At 35.8% G+C, this 20132-nt stretch overlaps 6 protein-coding genes across 8 annotated transcripts; 4 read left to right on the top strand and 2 right to left on the bottom strand.

Moving 5' to 3' along the window:
* The first annotated feature begins 514 nt into the window (after positions 1-514).
* On the top strand, positions 515-5852 carry LOC110848461 (facilitated trehalose transporter Tret1-2 homolog). Of its 2 annotated transcripts, none has more exons than XM_022095689.2 (19): positions 515-1008; positions 2588-2688; positions 2893-2928; positions 3006-3030; positions 3097-3169; positions 3244-3403; positions 3468-3503; positions 3664-3709; positions 3808-3849; positions 3917-4011; positions 4091-4200; positions 4266-4386; positions 4474-4485; positions 4581-4673; positions 4758-4793; positions 4992-5128; positions 5189-5264; positions 5332-5502; positions 5577-5852. In XM_022095689.2, the coding sequence occupies exons 2-19, from the start codon at positions 2652-2654 to the stop codon at positions 5651-5653; spliced, it is 1383 nt and encodes a 460-aa protein (XP_021951381.1). In that variant the 5' UTR covers positions 515-1008; positions 2588-2651; the 3' UTR covers positions 5654-5852. The 2 variants fall into 2 exon arrangements, with proteins under 2 accessions (XP_021951381.1, XP_021951388.1); XM_022095696.2 differs by lacking the exon at positions 515-1008 and adding an exon at positions 1699-2123.
* On the bottom strand, positions 5665-6974 carry LOC110848503 (uncharacterized AIM2 family protein C30D10.14). The gene is made up of 3 exons (XM_022095738.2): positions 6508-6974; positions 6151-6442; positions 5665-6064 (listed from the first exon to the last, which is right to left on the bottom strand). The coding sequence occupies exons 1-3, from the start codon at positions 6879-6881 to the stop codon at positions 5882-5884; spliced, it is 849 nt and encodes a 282-aa protein (XP_021951430.1). The 5' UTR covers positions 6882-6974; the 3' UTR covers positions 5665-5881.
* Positions 6975-7526: 552 nt separating this feature from the next.
* Positions 7527-9106, top strand: LOC110848494 (L-galactose dehydrogenase). Its single transcript, XM_035845426.1, has 4 exons — positions 7527-7731; positions 7817-8093; positions 8161-8394; positions 8470-9106. The coding sequence occupies exons 1-4, from the start codon at positions 7559-7561 to the stop codon at positions 8860-8862; spliced, it is 1077 nt and encodes a 358-aa protein (XP_035701319.1). The 5' UTR covers positions 7527-7558; the 3' UTR covers positions 8863-9106.
* Positions 9107-9267: 161 nt separating this feature from the next.
* LOC110848513 lies at positions 9268-10960 on the top strand. The gene is made up of 4 exons (XM_022095750.2): positions 9268-9922; positions 10006-10090; positions 10164-10219; positions 10315-10960. The coding sequence occupies exons 1-4, from the start codon at positions 9830-9832 to the stop codon at positions 10597-10599; spliced, it is 519 nt and encodes a 172-aa protein (XP_021951442.1). The 5' UTR covers positions 9268-9829; the 3' UTR covers positions 10600-10960.
* A 132-nt stretch (positions 10961-11092) lies between these two features.
* On the bottom strand, positions 11093-13054 carry LOC110848483 (UDP-glucose 4-epimerase). The gene is made up of 6 exons (XM_022095715.2): positions 12629-13054; positions 12305-12537; positions 12057-12233; positions 11815-11995; positions 11459-11743; positions 11093-11389 (listed from the first exon to the last, which is right to left on the bottom strand). The coding sequence occupies exons 1-6, from the start codon at positions 12744-12746 to the stop codon at positions 11334-11336; spliced, it is 1050 nt and encodes a 349-aa protein (XP_021951407.1). The 5' UTR covers positions 12747-13054; the 3' UTR covers positions 11093-11333.
* A 978-nt stretch (positions 13055-14032) lies between these two features.
* On the top strand, positions 14033-19820 carry LOC110848421 (3'-5' RNA helicase YTHDC2). 2 transcript variants are annotated; one of them, XM_022095646.2, is made up of 14 exons: positions 14033-14211; positions 14977-15113; positions 15223-15313; positions 15379-15536; positions 15607-15851; positions 15932-17516; positions 17625-17730; positions 17819-18076; positions 18187-18301; positions 18374-18651; positions 18731-18936; positions 19052-19248; positions 19322-19457; positions 19533-19820. In XM_022095646.2, the coding sequence occupies exons 2-14, from the start codon at positions 14987-14989 to the stop codon at positions 19574-19576; spliced, it is 3546 nt and encodes a 1181-aa protein (XP_021951338.1). In that variant the 5' UTR covers positions 14033-14211; positions 14977-14986; the 3' UTR covers positions 19577-19820. The 2 variants fall into 2 exon arrangements, with proteins under 2 accessions (XP_021951338.1, XP_021951330.1); XM_022095638.2 differs by having other exon boundaries at positions 14960-15113.
* Positions 19821-20132: the final 312 nt, after the last annotated feature.

Raw genomic sequence — 20132 nt, 5'->3', positions numbered from 1 at the left:
ATGGATAATAAGAGAAGGCATTTTTAGGCATCATAATTGTTGCACTTATGTATTTGTATTTGCTGCATGCAACTTTATAATATTTCACCTGACAGCTACCACGTATGCACATCTTCCATGCATCTGTGCATAGTTAATCCCATTCATGTTGGTTCAGCTCTCATTAATAATTTTTGTTAATTAGTTTCTATATTTCAATTCATTAAGATTTTATTATATAATTCAGATGATCGATTATAAGATTATCTATTCACATGAATCCGGACGACATTAGCCAACAGATTATAATTGTCCAGTTTCCACGAGATAGACATGTATGTAGGATTAACTGGGAGTGGACAAACTGCACAAAAAAATTACTGCGAAATATGTATGTATGTATGTCGTTAGTTGATGGGAATTAATTGATCGGCAACTAAATCAACTTACCAGCAGTCTCATCTCTTATTGCACGCAGCCAGTAGTTTAGCATTGCCAATTCATACTTTGCAAACAATATGGATAGGTCTGGTAGTTCTGCGTAACTAGTATTTTACATGCATCTCTGATATTGCCACCCCCTAGCAAACTTGTTTCAGTAGATTTCAAGCCCCTCTAACACATTATTTCAGTATTATTAGTCGTACTACGAATAATACATACATGTGTATGTATGTACATACGTTGCAACCCTTCTTCTGCTTATTTTTATTCTATGTCTAATTTGCACACAATATATTAACTTCTGGATTGGAATGTCAACAATTCATTCGACTGTTCTTGTCCCTATCAGTCATCCAGCAAACTCAGAAAACATCCTGCATGTTATTTAATCGTACTACTTTATTTTGTGACAAGTGAACCCAACATTGTATTGTATTGATGATTTGATTCACAGTTTTCCATCACAGTGTCCACTTGTTCAGTATCGCTTTATCGTACACAAAATCTAAACACGGATCCTCCGAAAACGCAATCAAATTAATGACGATAACCATACTTTAAAGTTACGCCGTTAACGTCACAAAGGTGAGTGAAACTCAAATTCATTACGATGTGGTTGGTGACAATGACATCATGGATGATTGATATTCAATTATCGTCATTGATGTCACTGATTTGATCCAGATCTTGAAAGTGCACATAGACAAAAAATGCGCATATTGTAGCACATTACGCCCATGAACTTGAGCGAGTATTAACGACTGTCGTAAATATTTAGCAGGTCACAGGTTTATCATTTACATGTATTTAGTACAGATGGTTTGCAAATCTGCCGCATGTATGCATACATACATGCACAGGTCACGAGTATGCAATGCAATAAAGCAGTGGACATAAATTTTAACGTACATTTGTCAAAAAAATTCAATATCACTACTCATAGTGTAAAAATGTATGTGAATTACATAATTAATTTCAGCGTAGAAACTAGAAATTCCTAAAAATTCGTTAATCATGATACATCCATACGTATTTATGTAAGTCTGAATGTATGCATGTATCTGCCTGGACATTTGAATGACGAACAATGACCTGCCATTGGGTTTTGTTTTATTGAGCATAATTGAAGGTTTCGTAAGAAATATCTGTCATAAAAGACATAAGTATATCATTTGTAGACAAAACGAATTAATGAGTCAAGTTCTATGTGGAGGTTTAATTGTTTTATTGAGTGATTGATTTGCTCTAGAAAACATAAAATATTCATTAGCACGGAAATAGAAACATGGAGGTCGCATCATTCGTCTCCACCAATAGATTGAGACCGTGAAGACTGATAAAGTGCAAACATGAATGCAAATAAATATACTTGCATATACACGAAAAGGTTGCTTTGAATTTACGTTGCATTTCGTAGCCACATAATATCAATATTTCGTTCGTGACAGCATCTCATAATGATGATAAAGGTGATGATGATAAGTCCGGCGTAATTAGAAATGTAATGACTTGAACCAATTCAACAAAAGTTGTATGTTGGTGCATGATCGCTCCGACCTCTTTCAAGTCCGCTACATACATACGTACATGTCTCTTTGATATCGCATAAGAATGAATAGAAAGTTAAGTATCTCACTGGATTCCACCGTAGTTAATTTATTGATCTCAAACTGATTGGTCCTCAACATTAAGTTGGTCTGGTAAGTAATTCATTGGAATATGGAAACTAGTTTTACATTAATTATCTCATAACATGTAAAATCACATTTTTCTTGTCCACGCTTTCAAGTCTTGGCTTAATTGCTGATAGGAAAATTTTAATGTCGTGCAAATTCATGATTATGTAATTTATAAAATGATTGATTGAAGGAATTCGATTGTCATAACTTCACTGATCTCGTAAGATTATTTTCATGCAAGGCTTTATGTATGTGCAGACACATGTATTTGCGAGAGATTATAAGTAGTTTTACACTGAAACTTCTTCTCACATATGCACATACATACTACCACAAAATACCGATTTGTTTTAAATCAAATATCAAAGTGTATGGGTTTCCTGTCAATTTTGTATCGAATCTCCCTGATATAATTCAATTCCAATCGTAAAACAGTTCCGAGAAAAATTATGCCCAATCTATAAATAGATCTGATGTAATTACAGCATTCCAAGAAATATTTGACGGACCGTCGTTTCATAAACCCTGTTTTGACTTTGGACATTGGTCATGGAAAAGAGCAACCAAATTTTTGCAGCTGCTTCTGGTAAGTTACAACCTTCGTAATTGTTACCACCTTTTAACATATGCAAAATTATTACACTTTGTAGCAAGACTATCATTGTTTTATGCCTGTAATTGTAATTTTTCTTTTACCAGTTTCATGTTATGTACGATACGAGGGAATCTTTTGTCTCATTGGAAAATTATTTCTGCAAAGTTTATGAAATGCATTATTCTTTTTTTGCAGCAACCGTCGGGGCTTTCGGGTTGGGAACCGTGTTAGGTATAATATTAATTATGCATTATGTATTAATTATAACTGTATTATAACTGTATAATTATAACAATTAACCGTGTTAGCTTGGACCTCTCCTGCATTGGAAAGGTCAGGAAATATAAACGATTGAGTTAGTATAAATTTTTAATATTTTAAAATTTTCATGATATTCAGCATGCAAAAAGAATCCGAGGAATTTAAAGAAATTTCAAAGGAGTCTCAATCATGGGTTGGAGCAATTTTGACGGTACTGAATAATAAATATATTTTAAATTGATAGACACGTGAGCTAATAACGACTTAAGCATTGCATATTTACAGCTAGGAGCTCTATTTTCTGCACCTGTTTGTGGCGTCCTGATGGACCGAATCGGTAGAAAAAACACCATGCTCATATTATCGGTGCCCTTTGTCCTGGGTTGGCTGCTCATTGGTTACGCTCAAAACTTGGCAATGATGCTTTGTGGACGTTTCATTTCTGGTACGACAGTCGATAATATATTCAACGTTTCAGCAATTATATTTGCGTCTCATGTTTTCGACAGGGTTTTGTGGAGGAGGCTTTTCTTTAGTAGCTCCAGGTAAATGGTCATTTTATTTTTTCATTACGCATCATAATCTGTTTCGTCAGTCTGAGATGTTTAACCTATCCTCTCAAAATTTTGAGATATTATTTAACGATCTCGTGTTGACTCAATGCAAAGTGGTTTTTAACGATAAAAACCTATTTTTAACCATTAGTTTTCATCGGAGAAACCGCAGAGGACTCGATAAGAGGAGCACTAGGGTACATTTAATTGAATTTCATTTTTTATGCTTTTTGTGTGTGACGTGACGATTTGAATTATTAAGTAATGTACGAAATAATTCCTACCTTTGATGCAGTTCGGGCTTCCAACTAATGGTGGTTTTAGGAATTCTCTTTGTGTAATAACTTCATAATAATTAATAATTTAAGAAATAATTGTTTGACAACTGTATGCATAATATGTAGAAATACCGTTGGGTCGTTTGCGGATTGGCAGTGGCTGTCCTTAATTTGTGGCTTTGTTCCGCTGGTATTCCTGATCAGTATGATTTTCGTACAAGGTAATTTCATCAAGTAATTAATAGATACCTTATAAGTACTCAAAATTAACCCATCACTCGTCGTTTTCCTTCTCACCAGAATCACCTCGATATCTATTGATGAAGGGGAAGAATGCTGATGCAAGCCAATCTTTGTGTTGGTTTAGAAAAAAGACATCTTCACAGGAAGTAGAGGACGAGTTGAAAATTGTGCGTTATTTATCAGCTCCAAACATTATTAGCGTCTCGACGATAACAATTCACATGTATTTCAGATTGAAATCAGTGTAAATGAATCCAAAGCCGAAAAGGCCAAGTTTAGCGATTTGGCCCTGCCACACAATCTAAGGCCATCTCTGATTATGATGGCTTTAATGCTCTTCCAACAACTATCAGGTATAGCGGAGATTAATTGCATTTAGTCTAATTTCTAACAAAATCTGAATATTTTCACTCATTAACTCTACGTTTTTATTAACTTAGGAATCAACGCTGGTGAGCTATATTTTATACTTTAACAACATATACATATACATATGCAACATTATCATTAAGTATATAACATGTTTTATTTTTTCACGAAAAAATAGTGATTTTTTACACCACAAATATATTCAAAGCGGCTGGATCAGACCTTGATGGGAACGTTTCATCAATAATTGTTGCTGGCATTCAAGTTGTCGGTAAGGTCTTCAAAACGAGATATAAGCAATATGCACGCACGTATGGAATATTGGTATTTAAATAAAACTATTCTTGTATTATAGCGACTTTGGCTGCTGTATTTGTCGTCGACAAATTAGGTAGAAAAATACAAGTCAATTTACGGAGAAAGTGAGAGTGGCTGGGTGCGTATGTACGCATCCAGCCACTGCTATTTTGAGTACTAAGGATTGTGGGGATTGTTGCTTGAACACTATTACACAAACTATTTTATTACAAGATAATTAAGTCTTTAGTTTAAATTATGTTACTAATTTTTATACGTTCATCCTCCGTAGGCAGAAGAATACTGCTAACTGCTTCCGCTTTGATAATGTGTATCGCACTCGTAGCATTGGGATTGTTCTTCCACCTCCAAGAAAATGGGAATGCGAAGACCATTGGTTGGCTGCCATTGGTTTCTCTGATGGTTTTCGTAAGTCTCGAAAAACAGCACCCCCAAATTCAAATGCATTAAATTGTCCTTTATGAACAGATTTCAGCCTTCAGCATCGGTTTCGGCCCTCTTCCATGGATGATGCTTGGAGAATTGCTTCCTCCCAAAGTGAAAGGTGAGCGGATAGGTAGAAATATTAATCATTACGGATATTTTACAACGATTTTTCAATCAAACAACAGGGCTGGTCGCGTCTGTGGCTACAATGTTCAATTGGTTCCTTGCCTTTCTTGTTACCAAGTTTTACCAAAACTTGCTTGATGCCGTAGGTGCGCCTGCTTGTTATTGGGGATTTGCTGGCGTGTGTGCGGTTGGGACAGCATTCATCATTCTCATTATTCCAGAAACGAAAGGTGCACACAATCAAAAATTGTAATTGATTTATGTTGGCACAAAAATGGAATGGAAATTATTTTTGTAATTGCAGGAAAAAGCATAGATGAGATACAAAAACTTTTCGGAGCACCTACTGTCACCGACGATTCCGAAGAGTCGAGAAAATAGATTATGACAGGCCAAAGAACTTATGTTTATTCCACGAATAGAGTTTTATTGTATTTACATAAATACTATAATACAGGTCAACCTGTGTTATATACAATGCGTATATGTAAATGTTGTGATATTATGTAATGACCTTAAAGAGTCAAAACTTAAGCATAGAGCTATAATACAATTTTTAGAAAATTTTGTGAAAAACAGAAATATCTTATTTCTCTTGCCGATATCTTTTTATGCTAAAACTTGTTTGAAAAATGTTGAAAGTCTGTAAATTACATTTTCAACGTTGGTTCTAATCTCAATGTCACTGAAATCACTTCTTGCTCCTGCAAATCCATGCTGCATAGCATCGTATCTATGGTGGTCCGATTTGTTCCCTTTGATGTTGTCATTCAAGGTCTTGAGGAAGGGGAGCTATGTACAAAACATATACTATAATGCAACGGGTTAAGTTACGGACATGCTCTTCATGGATTATGTATGTAGTATTTTTAGGGTACCATGTCCGGTTCAGATTTGCTGGGGAGAAGCAACGCCGGGACTCGTATATCAAATGCGTCCTCATTTGTTACTCTAGATGGATGGACCAAGCCAATTGCATTTAATGAGTCGCTAAAATCTTCATCAGACGCTGCGAGCACAGCAATTTTCCCACCCCAACAGAATCCGAACATTCCAACACGAGCGATTCCATACTTTGTTTTGTAATGCTTAATGACATTCAGTAGATCTGGCTTATTCTCAACCCAAGATCCATTCTTGGAAAATAAATGTTGGGCCCTTTCCATAAAACTATTCAAGATATTACACGTTAAATCATAGTGCACATATTTCTACATTAGTAAAAATTATTTAACCTTGGTTGAGGAAAGTTCTCAAGGGGAACAGGATTTCCATGAAATAAATCCGGAATAACCACAAAAACTCCTTGGTCTGCAAGTTTATCCGCAATAAATTTTACATGAGGGTGGAATCCAAAAATATCGTAAATGGTTATGAGCATTATTTGCGTATCGTTCTTGTAAGCACTCTCGTAAACCGTGATATTTTCAAATTGGACCTGTCTCCCTTTTGCGACAGGTACTGAATATTTGTCAGACTCTTTTAAATCAGGATGATCAGGCAGAAATTTATCGGAAACTGGGGTGGTTGTAGTTGATTCAGATGCCACCCAACTTTCTAAAATAGTCAGGAAAATCCCGAAAATTATTTCGAATACTATTATTTTCATGATTCACTCTTTTTAAAATGACTTGGTGACACTTCCAGTTTGCATGACAGAGTGTAAATGAATGATCATCAAATTACCATTTACCACGTCTAATCGTAAATTAACATTTACATCCAAATGTGTTGATTTGTGTCGAGTAATTGTACTAGCAAGTTGCTCGTCAGGAAATACTTAACGTCTATAATACTTGTTTAGCACATAAATGAAATAAAGATACAGATATAATATGTAGATACATATATGCATATGTGCTACAGCATTGGAAGATTCAATTCATGTTGAAGTTGACAACAAACAGGAAACAGGTAAATATATGCTAATTTGTTAATGTACGCAGACTTGAGTAATTGGTGGAAACATACTGACTGTACGGCATACTGAATAAAAATTGTTGAGTTTTGCAAATTTTAAATAAAACTAGGTATTTTGGTGATGAATAATGAGTGAGCTTATAGAAATGAGTGAAGCCAAGTTTATTTATATTTTTTATACTAATGACAAGATAATGAAGTCGATTAGATACATACATTCCATTGATTCTCTCTGCATTTACTTGTTCAACAAGGACTAAAAACAGTGAACAAATTGATTAAACCCACTCAATCGAGAAAAGCAAAAAGACAAACTTGCTAAATATTTATTCCGAGTAGAAGTATTAAATCAAAACAATCAATATTATGGAAAAATCTAATTTCTCAGACTCGTCGTTTCTCCCTTCAACCTTTGACCCTGGTTTTCATGGGGCTGTTGACGAAAATTTATCGCGGATGCCTTACAGGGCTTTGGGTAGGACTGGTCTTGACGTGTCTTTGATTTCATATGGTGGTAGTTCTCTGGCTAAGTTTTACGGGTTAGTTTCTACACATATATTGACAATTATATTTATTTTGTGACATTACCCTAAATTAGGTCCAGAAATTATATATTTTTTGTAGAGATGAAATTAACCAAAAGTCGATTGAGACGATTCGTACTTCGATCAAACGTGGAGTAAACTACATTGACACATCCCCATGGTACGGAGAATCTGAAGCATTACTTGGTGAAGCTCTGAATGGTATCCCACGTAATGTGTACTATATTGGAACTAAAGTCGGCAGGAATTTTACGCCAGGATGGGAAAATCGTTTTGATTTTTCTCGAGGGGCTGTACTGAAAAATGTGGAAAATAGTTTAAACTTGCTAGGATTAAGCTACGTGGATGTCATTCAGGTAATGCTTTGCTGATTTTAAATACGGATACGCATGGAATGAATAGTCCGATTTCCGATGCATATAGATTCACGACCTGGAGTTCTGTTTAGACCCACAAATTATAATTAACGAGACACTTCCTGCCTTGGAGTCGGTTGTTCGAGCTGGAAAGGCAAAATTCATTGGAATCACAGGTTACAGCTTGGAAACAATGAAACAAACCATCGAATCATCTCCAGTAAAAATCGATACAATTTTATCCTATTGCCGCATGAATTTTCATGACACGGCATTATTGGACTATATGCCATTTTTTGAGGTACAGAGTTTGAGAAAGTACATATTTCCAACGTGAATGAATAATTGACTAATCTTCTCATTATGTCTTGTGCAGTCCAAGAACGTGGGCGTTATAAATGCAGCTCCAGTATCAATGGGCTTGTACACGAATCGAGGTCCACCAGAGTGGCACCCAGCATCTGACGACGTTAAACGTGTCGCAGGAGTCGCAAAGACGTACATAACAAATCAAGGTAAACGGATGGAAGATGTGGCGCTAGGATTCGGCCTACATCCAGAAAATCTTGCTGTATCTACAACTCTTGTGAGCATGCCAAACGAGGAGATTTTGAAAACTAATTTAGAAATTGCAACAACGCCAAGAACCGTAGATGATAGAGAGTTATATAAAAACGTTTTAGAAATCTTCAAGTCAAATTTAAAGGGTCCTGGCCATTGGGAGGGAAAGGAAGTCATGGAATACAAAAAAGCCCTAAACTTGGCCTAGCAAACATACAACCAAAAAACATTAACAATTTGTTGACGTGTATTTAGACAGCAAATTAGTTTATAAAAAAAGTAAACTACTCTTTTGCATTATGTACCTCTGTTGTACATACATACGCTCATATTCCATTAGAGCTTTGCGTGTTAGTTGTACATTCACCTTCCGGATGTAATAAGTAAGTATCTAATAATAAAGAACAATCAATACATGTAAGCACAATAAAATATATCATTCCTCAATCATACTTCTATAGTTCAAAATCATTTTAAGATGAAAATACATAAATGTGCATTTAAGATAAATAAATTTAATCTTCTTTGTAAATCCAGCATATTTATGTATATATACTTACAACATATTATGGATATCTTACTTACTAAAACATATATACGTTGCTGGATTTATTGTCCAGGGATATAACGGGATTTCATTTTGCATATTGGTTCGTCTCTCTTTCACAAAAAGTGGAGCATCGTCCGTCCAGTAAAAGACCCACTCGTAGTCAGTTCCGCTTGCATAAAGTGCACACATTACACAACTTTCACAACAAAAACACATGCTCTTAAACGGACTTTTAGACTGAAATCATAATATTCACAATAATGATGAAAAGTATTAATACATAATATAGAGCTCTTCATAAATCACCTTTAATCGATAGTCAATGTCGATTAAAGTGTTACGACTTACGACTAGTTACGAGTGTACAGACTGGATATTTGCTACATTGTGGACTGATTTACTCACGTTTGTAAATAAGTCTTACTTTGGGAAAGTTTGAGAAATTGTGTCTACCGTTTACACACAAGTATTTATGCACAATTCTATTAGCCATTGTGCTTATCTGCATTGAATATGGATTCCGACCAATTAATACGATAAGACATAAACAGAATGTACTCACGTAGCTAAGTAATGCTCACGATTGTGTAACATGAAATTATAAATAATCGCCTATTGTGTGACTATGCCTAAATTTCCAAACATCCCTAAACCTCCTATTCCAGCTTGGCTGACAAATCATGAGAACCAGGCGAAAGGTTATTCGTACGTGAATATTGTAAGTTATTTGTGAATTTTAAATATAACATTGTTTAATTAATGCAATTTTTCATAATTTTATGTACAAAATCCTTTTTACAGGTGATCCAAGTGTATCAAATTTACTCTTACTGGTTTGATATTTACGATTTTGGCAAATACTTTCTATACGGTCTAATATACTGCGGTAAAATTTGAGAATTTTATGCTGGTAGTAATTTATAATTATTTTAATCATAATACGATTATGAATTTTATAGGATTTGTCATCACACCCATGGTTCTAGCTTTTTTTCTTCTTATTTCCGTCCACAAGGTAAATTTCATCCCGTAATACACTTTCAAGTCAACCAAGTGTCTCTTACTTAATAAAATAATATGTGCTGTTTTCTTCATATTATTTATTCACAGAGACAACTCCAAAGAGTCGGAATTTGGTGGGCTTGTGAAATTGGATTGCTAATCTTGAACATCAATTTGTTTATCATTGGGATTTATGGCATAAGTTTGAAAACCTTGATCAACCTTTTTCTTCATAGTGCACTTCGAGTGTATGGGCTCAAAATTATTTACGACTACATGGTCACTTTGGGATATGACGATGCCGGGTCTGGTCGAAACAGAGTGAGTGCGAGCAAGGGGGAAATGGTGGAGGTCCCCCTAGATGACCCTTGGTCCGGGGAAGAGAAACTTTGAAATTATGCAGTGGAGATGAAATCACAGGATTAGGTTGTTAAATGAAATTACCAATCTATTTAACTATGGTTGTGAAATGAAGATATTATATTGTTCTTGTCACAAACTCAACTTGTACCCACATACCGATATACGGATATACCGTACCGATCTCAAAAATATTCAAGTCACTTTTTAAAGGCAAGTCGAGATTGCCTTTAAGCTTGTTTGTAGTTTACCAATAATGTAGTACGTGTCATGAATATGTGGTTTTGTAAATCAACTCATCCGTCTTGCCTAAAGTGACAATCGCAGCGTTATTTCTCTGTATCTAGGTTCTAAACTGACAAAACATTTAATAAACTTTTACCCTTGCATTTCATTTTTTTCATAATGTCGGCCTTCAAACCTAACTATGTACATATCTGTCAATTGAATAAGGCTTACAGTTTCAAAGAAATGCATGTTTGTTGTCGTCAAGTTTTCAAATGTCTAGTCGCTTGAGAATTTTGAATAGTTTAGCAAATAGATTTTATTAACAGTAGTACAAATTGGTATGGTCATTGTATATTGGCCCATTATAAATGTATACCATGGAGCTCTATACAACAAGAGGTGTATACTTATAAGATTGAAATAAAATATGTTTTGAAACATGTTTAAAATCCGTGTTACAAAATACATGAAGGTATTTACTTCTAGCTAGAAAGAATAAGGCACGCAGTGGGATTTTGTCAAATGGATCATCTCAAACACTATGGTATCTGGAAGCCATTAGGATTATTTGATTGCCACCGCCATGCATCAGCACCTGCATAATTAAAACATTATGAATCATTGTTACTAAAGAGCTTTACTAAGGATAAAACCACAATCGTACACATATCGTGAATTGATTTTTTAGCTTTCCAGTTCAATTCCTTTTCAGCCCGAGAACAATCAGCAAAAGAAGAAGCAATATCGCCTCCCCGTCTTGGCATGAATTCATAAGGAACATTTTTCTCTGATGCTTTCTCATACGCGGACACCACCTCCAAAACAGAATTTCCTTGTCCCGTTCCCAAGTTATATGCCGTCCATCCCTGGAAGTCTTTATCCAAACTTTTCCGAACTGCAGCAACATGACCTTCCGCCAAGTCCATTACATGAATATAATCCCTCACCCCTAAAATTATTATTTATAGTATATAACGATAAATTTTTGCTTGTGACACGAGTAAATTAGTAAATATATACCAGTTCCATCCTTGGTTTCATAATCGTTTCCATAAACTTGCAAGCATGGCCGCTTTCCTACTGCGACTTGTGAAATATATGGCATTAAATTATTCGGAATGCCACAAGGATCTTCACCTATCTCTCCAGAAGGATGCGACCCAACAGGATTGAAATACCTCAGCATTATAGCTTTCCATTCCTTAAGAAATTGAAAAGGATAAAAAAGCTTGTTTTGCATGAATCAGTCACCACGCACTTACTGGGTCAGCAAGGCACATGTCATGCATTATTTCCTCAATCATGAACTTGGTCTTCCCATAAGGATTAGTGCAACTTCCGATGGGATGTTTCTCGTCAATTGGTAAATATTGTGGTGGACCGTAGACAGTGGCGGATGATGAAAATACAATATTTTTACAATTATGCCTGGACATTGCCTGCATAAACCATAATACTTCTATTGAATTGCGTAACAAATGTTCACACAAATTTAAGTGTCACAACTCACTTCCAACAAATTTATGCTGCCGATTACATTATTCCTGTAATATCGCAGAGGCAATTTACAGGACTCTCCAACTGCTTTCAGTGCAGCAAAATGGATGACACAATCAAATGGACCCTTATTTGCAAAAACTTGTTCCAGCTCATTTTCATTGAGAATGTCAACTTGTTCAAAGTCGACCACACCCCCTGTCAATTTCTCAACTCTCGCAAGACTTTCTGGTTTCCCTTTTCCACCTGCATAAAAGTTAACAGTCTGAAAATACTTGCCGGTAGCAGCGAAATACTGTAAATGCTAATTAGTGTTATACATATGTATGTATTTTACCCATGATAGCGTTGACCATGTTGTCCACTGCAACTACTTCAAATTTGTAATTTATCAGTTCTATCACAGTATGCGACCCAACATATCCTGCTCCTCCGGTTACTAAAATTCTTGGCATTTTTCTGATAGATGTTTTCACTTTGGTTTTCAGATAACTACTTGTAGACCAATAGAACTAATTGTTGATTAAATCCAGAATGGTTACTTCAGTCTTCACATGTGCATGCATAAATGCTAATATTTTTTTAATAATTAAAACCGAAGTATAACTCTCGAAAATGTATGTGGAACCAGAATTGGCATGCCAATCAGACATGATTTGATAACATTATCACAGGTTATGTGGCACTGATCTAATTACAACAGATTCACCTTATTATTTCAGTGACTAAATGGATGCATGTGTATTAGTTGACTATGGATAACGTATGCAAACAATGATCATCATGGACGTCATATGGTCGGTTCTTGACTATCGCCAAACCGGAGTAAATTCGCCATCCTTGTCTCGTGTTCGGGTTCGGATCGACGGATATGCGCAAATTCGCTACAATCAAAAACCCAGACTTGAAACTGGTCGTATCTTTGTCAACTTTTAATTTCATTTTGCATGATTTTTTATTCACAATGAGATGGATATATATGGTCTATGTATGATATGATGGATATATATGTCTAAAACCTTTAGCATAAGTAACTATATATTACATTTAGAGAGATGTTTATACATGTCCTACATATGAAAACATACCATTTCATGGAAATACATACATTTGAAAGAAAAGTCGATAACGTTCATTGCATTAATTAATTTAATTTTTATTGCTGTTACTCGTTATTGCATATATTAAACTGACAATTTTTAGGACTATCTTCTACGAAATTTTCCTTCATTCCTTTAATATAGAAACATTTCTCCAGCACTTTGCTGGCCTGGCAGCACATACAAATTGCACCTATGGTCGTACAGGTTGAAAATATGAATTGTATTGGTAGCATTAATATATACATAAGATTATTTGTGTAGCGTTAGCAAAGTTTATCTTAGCGAATTGCATTGCTGAAAGTTCTAGATAATTTTTGCCAGTAAAAAAAACAAAAGCCAATCTTCATTAGGGTCCCTAATTGGTAATTGCGCTCGGACAACACAAGTAAACCTTTAAATAATTAATGTAAACGCAATAAAATGAGTACCAGCAAAATTTTAATTGTTCACTTTATTGGCAAGTATATTTATTTTATATTCCTAATCCCATATTTATACCATACCTACGTGATACTGCTACAGACGCTTTTTGCAGTGAGAGGTGAGACTGTCGCCACACTTTTTCCCTCCTGTCCGCGAAACCCACGCAGCACGTTAGAACCAGTTGCACACTCGTCCTCTGCCAGTCTCGCATAGCACTTGCACGAGGGAAGGAGCTGACTTTTCTTCTCTCCAACGACCTGGCTGGCACGGTCACGCACTGCCCGACTTTCATTCACCCGATGGACTAGAGTCAACCGTCTTTCTTCGTCAATACTACCGGTGACTGGGTTCGTCCAAGTTTTCAAGCTTTTCGAAGGGGGTGCACCAATTTCAGGTAAAGATAGACTGACTACTTTTTAGACTTTGCACTACTCTCCTTCATACTATTCATCTAAAAATTGGCATGCTATTTTAGCTTGTATAACTATTTTAACTTGCATTACATTGCATTACATTACTATTTACACGACTCCAGGACACGAAGCATCAAAAGCTCATTCCTTCCATCTCATTCACTTATTGTTAGTTTGCACTCGATTCAATTTCAATACGAAACGTTTCTGTCATATATTCTAGAAACTCCAACGATAGTTCAATAGGTTTTATAAATAGTGGTTTTAAAATTGCGGTAATGAGTGAATTAAGTGAGGAAGATGAGAAGGAAACTCATTGAATTTTTGAAAAGCCAATTGAACCAAGAATGAGAAAAAAGTTGCGAGCTGGCAATTACAAATTAAAATTAAAGTATCAAAATTAGACAATAGATTAGGTGAGAAAGAAAAGAGAGCCAGACGTGATGAGCGAGGCCATGGTCATATTTTCTATTCGTCTGGGCTGGCTGGATGAACTTTGTTGAACGACGACTTTCCTTCCATCCAGCCGACCATTCTTTACTCCCTTAGTCCCTACATATGCAGAATAAGCACCACTAGTGAGAATTGTGTATCTTGGCTGAACTTCATCCTAACGACGCATTCGAATTCTATTCAATTCAACTCTTAAGAAGGATACAATTGCTTGATTTGTGCACGAGTCAAAGAGTCGAATGGTCAATTCGATTTCTAATTGTTAGTCTTGTTTAGGGCGTCTTTTTCCGCAGATAAGGAACGATGGAGGACAATAAGAAGAAAGGTAATATGCGGCGCCTCCAAGCTATCAGCGATAAGGTTCCGGAGGCAGAGAAAATCAAGTTGGACACAGTGATTGACCGGTTTCGTAATAACTTTGGTATCCGAGGTATGAAATTATGTATCATATACATCTTGTCATTACTATCAGTGGTACCATTTGCTGCACAGAAGGTGACTACAGTATTTAAAGTTATTGGATGCACTTTTTTAAATAGATTTAACGTTTCCAAATACTCTGTCAAGTCATGAACGTGCATATATTCATTCAAAAGCTGGACAGTTTGGAATAAACTCCCAGAGTTTTGGGTACGTCCTGTCCTTGTTTTTGATATGCATATATATAGGTTCTATAATTACTTGTGCTTTTTTAGAGCCGGTGAAACAAGAAAACTTACGCTTAGCAAATCAATGAAGAACAACAAGGTCATAAAAACTTTGGAATTGGACATGATGTCAATTACTTTGATCCACATGCTGGAACCGTCAAGCTTTGGATACGATCTTCCACCGGTGGAAGTTTTTCAGAATAGTATGTTTTCTATTTTAATAGATTTGTCATGCTCAATTAAATTATTTACGAGAACTTGAATAATTTTTAGTTAGCAATACATTGGATGACAGTACTCGCAGAAATTATCACCGTTCAACCGAAAGGAGTGGATTTACCAATCGTCTGTTTACTGCTCCTCCTCCAAAAATTCCAAAACGACGCTTGCATTATCAATTTGAACATAGTAGGAGAGAATTGCCAATTTGGAACTTTCAGGGCAAAATTCTTCAAGCTATTCGCCAACACAATGTCATTTTTATCAAAGGAGACACTGGTTGCGGCAAAACTACACAAGTACTACATGCGCATTTCTTGAGTAAACTAAATATTTTTATTCTGGGGGTTTAATTCTCATTCTTTCATAATTGCCACAGGTACCCCAATTCATTCTTGATGACGCAATGGCCCGACGAGAAAAAGTACGAATAGTTTGCACAGTACCAAGAAGAATTGCGGCTGTAACTATCAGTGATAGAGTTGCAACAGAACGCGGTGAGCGCGTTGGAAAAACTGTTGGATTTCAAATTCGATTGGAGAGCAAAATTTCACCCTGTGAAACGATTCTTACATACTGCACCAGTGGAATTCTCCTGAGGTCCTTAACTTCATTTGAATACAGCGTTTTGAGGACCACAACCCACATTATCATTGATGAAGTTCATGAGCGTGATCGTCAAACGGAGTTTCTACTGGCATGTTTACGTGACGTAGGAAAACAGTTTCCAAACCTCAAGATAATTCTAATGGGTGCTGATATGAATACAAACTTGTTGGTTTCCTACTTTGGAGGAGAGACACAATGTCCACTGATTCAAGTACATGGACGTCTGTACCCGGTCAAGCTACATTACTTGGAGGATGTTTTGACCTTGTTACAGAAGGAAAATGATAAAAAGCGTCAACGAGAACAACAACGACCTATAAGCTCAAGAAATCGAAATTCGATTGTAGATAATCTTGTCAATACTCTGAAATATCCAACGACGAGAAGAGAAGCTAACGATTTTGGTAGCGGAAGCGCCGTATCCTTGGGCAATACCAACTTTTTTGACAATCCTCCTACAAACGAATTCATGCCTTTCAACGCTGAAGAAAATGAAGTGGATTTAGAGGCCATAAAGAACGAGTTGGATTCCAAAATAATGAAAGTCTGGATTGGTGGGGATAAGGATAATTTGTCCGTAGAAAATTTTTTGAATCTGGTCGACAATAGTCAAGTATTATCCATTGATTACCGACACAGTATTACCAACACTACGATGCTGATGGCTTATTCAGTTCAAGGGCGTCTGGACTGTGTTGAAAAGTTATTATCAAGAGGTGCAGACCCCAAACTATCAATGATTCTTGAAGATGGTCGTTCTTATACTGCCAAGGATTGGGCATCGGATCACGGACAGATGGAAGTTGTTCAGATAATTACTCAATATGAATTTACTCTAGCAATTATAGCTACGACAAACTCGATTGAGCTAGAACCAAGTGTTCAAGAAAGACTGGACAGATATCAAATTAGTCACAGCGATGAACGAGTGGATTTGCAGCTTATTGTGGATCTTCTCTACTATATTAACCAAAACAGTGCACCTAAGGATGCCGTCCTCATTTTTCTTCCGGGTTATGAAGAAATCGTCACTTTGAAACAAATGATTTTCACGGATCACAATTTGGGAAATTTCTCGCATGATTTTGTTGTATTCTTACTGCATTCCAACATTCAAACTGGCGATCAACGTGCCGTATTTGAACCCCCCAAACCTGGAAAGAGGAAAATTGTATTGTCGACAAATATTGCAGAAACAAGTTTGACAATTGGAGATATCATTTACGTGATTGATTCTGGAAAAGGAAAAGAAAAAACGTTCGACGCGATGACTGGCGTGACTCAACTCAGATCTCAATGGATCTCTAAGGCGTCTGCTAATCAAAGGGCAGGTCGAGCTGGAAGGTGTCAACCTGGTATAAGCAAAAATATTTTTAAATAAATACTTTGATATTATTTAATTATGAATTACTGAACTGTTATTAATACATAATACTATTCACAACACATTTGTTTGTATGCAGGGTTGTGCATCCGCTTATACTCGAGCACTCGATACCAAAGTATGAATGACTATCCTGAGGCTGAAATTGTTCGATCATCTCTTCAAGAGATGTGCATCTACACTAGGTTAGAATTTTAGGCTATGACTATCTTGTGCTTTTAATTTTTCCATTGGGTGTAGCCTAGACTTTCACGTTCCAATTTTGTATTACAGGTCTTTCATTCGGACCAGCTTGAAGATTCAAGATTTTTTCACGAGACTACCTGAACCACCAGCACCAATCGCTGTGAAAAAATCTATTGAGTCGTTGATAGCGATGGGAGCTCTCGACGAAAATGAACAATTGACAAAACTCGGATTTTCCCTATTGGACTTTCCTATTGAACCTTATTTGGGCAAAGCCTTGATGTATGCAGTGGCTTTAAAATGCATTGATCCTATTCTGACAATCATTACCATCATGTCACATCGGTAAGATTTATGTGCGGTCCTATTTATCTCGAGCTCCTCTATTACGCATCATCCTAGCCATTCACAAGCAACATTGATTTTTTATGAAATGTTTATTGTCGTTTATATAGTGAACCATTTCAATTGCCACTGAATCCCGATGAGAAAAAGAAAGCGATTGGATCAAAATTTGAATTCTCGGCTGGCTCGCTTAGCGATCACATGTCGTCCTTGAAAGCGTTTCAGGTTAAATTGATTTTAATACAATTATAAGGAAAATAAGTGTATATGATTATGATTTTCATTTTTACTATTTAGGACTGGGAAAAATCCACATTGTTCAATGACAATGTGCAGAGATCGTTTTGCCGTGACCGTTACTTGTCCGCTGCATGTTTCGAGATGATATATGGTATCCGATCCCAGTTACTTGGACAATTGCGAGCGGCTGGCTTCGTGCAGAACTGTGGAGCCAATGATTTGAAAGATCTCAATACCAATTCTGAAAATTGGCCACTTGTGAAGGGAATTCTTACTGGAATACTTTACCCGAATATCTGCTACATGGATAAGAGAAATAAGACTTTGTTTAACGAGTAATACATACTTTTTTAATTCGTGGTTTTACAAGCAAAAAAATACAACTAGTATTATATCACATCTCGTTGTCCACAGATATGACACAAAAATTAGGTACCACAATGCGTCTGTTCTCGGAACGACTAGAAAAGATGCCATTGCTAACCTTCCTGGTGATTGGGTCATTTATGACGAAATATCTCAACAAGATTTTTCAAAATCAATTCGAACTTGTACCCTTGTCGGCGATGTACCCCTTGTATTATTTGGTGGGAATTTTTCAACCCAGCCCGTTGCAACCGGTATTCTTATATATATATATAAATATATTGATATTTCGTTATCATAAAAGTTGAATATGCCATTGTAATTTTATTCAATTTTTTGCAAAAATTTTCTGCTTGACAATTTTTCAAGACGATGAACAATACGACGATGGTGATCTTCTTGAAGCTGGTGCTTCTAACAGGGTGATTATGAAACGCTTTGATCTCAACAACTGGATAACATTTTGTGGAACTGAAAATGTTGTTACTGCTATTTTGTACCTGAAAAAACGTTTGAATGAACTTGTAATTAAGCGGCTACAATTTCCATCGCTCGCATACACAGTGGTAAGATACGTAGATATAATTTAGCAAACAGTCATGTTAATTATTAACATAATTATCATATCATATAATTTAGGAAGAAGAAAGTGTTGTAAGAATCGTTGCAGAAATTCTCTCCGCGGAAGATCAGAAACTTGGTTTTCAACAAATATCAGGAATTGGACAATGGCCGAAATTGGTATCAGGAAACTTAATGTCCACCCCAAGCTCTGGTATAACTTTTTATTCTTTTAATTTAATTTTGCAAACCGATAGCAGATTATTTAATTTTGTGTTTATGGGTATAGGATATGAACAATCTTCTACGTTGTATGTGGGAAACACTCCATAAAAGTCCAAGCCATATTAAGCCATAAAACCGGCTGATATTAATTTTGATTGCTATGTCAAAATGTGAAATTCAGAAAAACAGTCGGTAAACTATTCATTAAGCATATGTGCTATCATATTCAAGTATTACATAATTATTATCTTTTTTGTTACTACAATTGTCATCATATGTCAATTTATTATTACTAAACATCACCTTTGTTATTTTTATAAACTTGATTAAAAGTTTGAAATTAATTCCGTAACTGATGATTTCATTAATGTATCTACAATTTTTAGCATGCTTAATTTATTGCATTGCGGATTCATCATTACGTCAGGAGGCAAAAACCTTTGTCACTGGACACTCAAAACTTTCCAAGACATACATGGCTACAGATCTAGATATTTCTGGTTTTTTGAATGGTTCGGTTCTAGAAACAAAACCTATGCCAACATTTGTGATAATATTTAAGAGATTTAGACAAACACGATTTCATCGCCGAGTTGGACTTTTTGTCTACGTATGTATGTACATCAATGCACAATATTAATACTTCTTATCTTATTTAGGTACA

This window comes from Folsomia candida, unplaced genomic scaffold (assembly GCF_002217175.1).
Source record: "Folsomia candida strain VU population unplaced genomic scaffold, ASM221717v1 Fcan01_Sc001, whole genome shotgun sequence".
Classification (NCBI taxonomy): Eukaryota; Metazoa; Arthropoda; class Collembola; order Entomobryomorpha; family Isotomidae; genus Folsomia; species Folsomia candida.
Note: the sequence above shows the minus strand (reverse complement) of the source record. Positions and strands in the feature narration are given on the sequence as shown.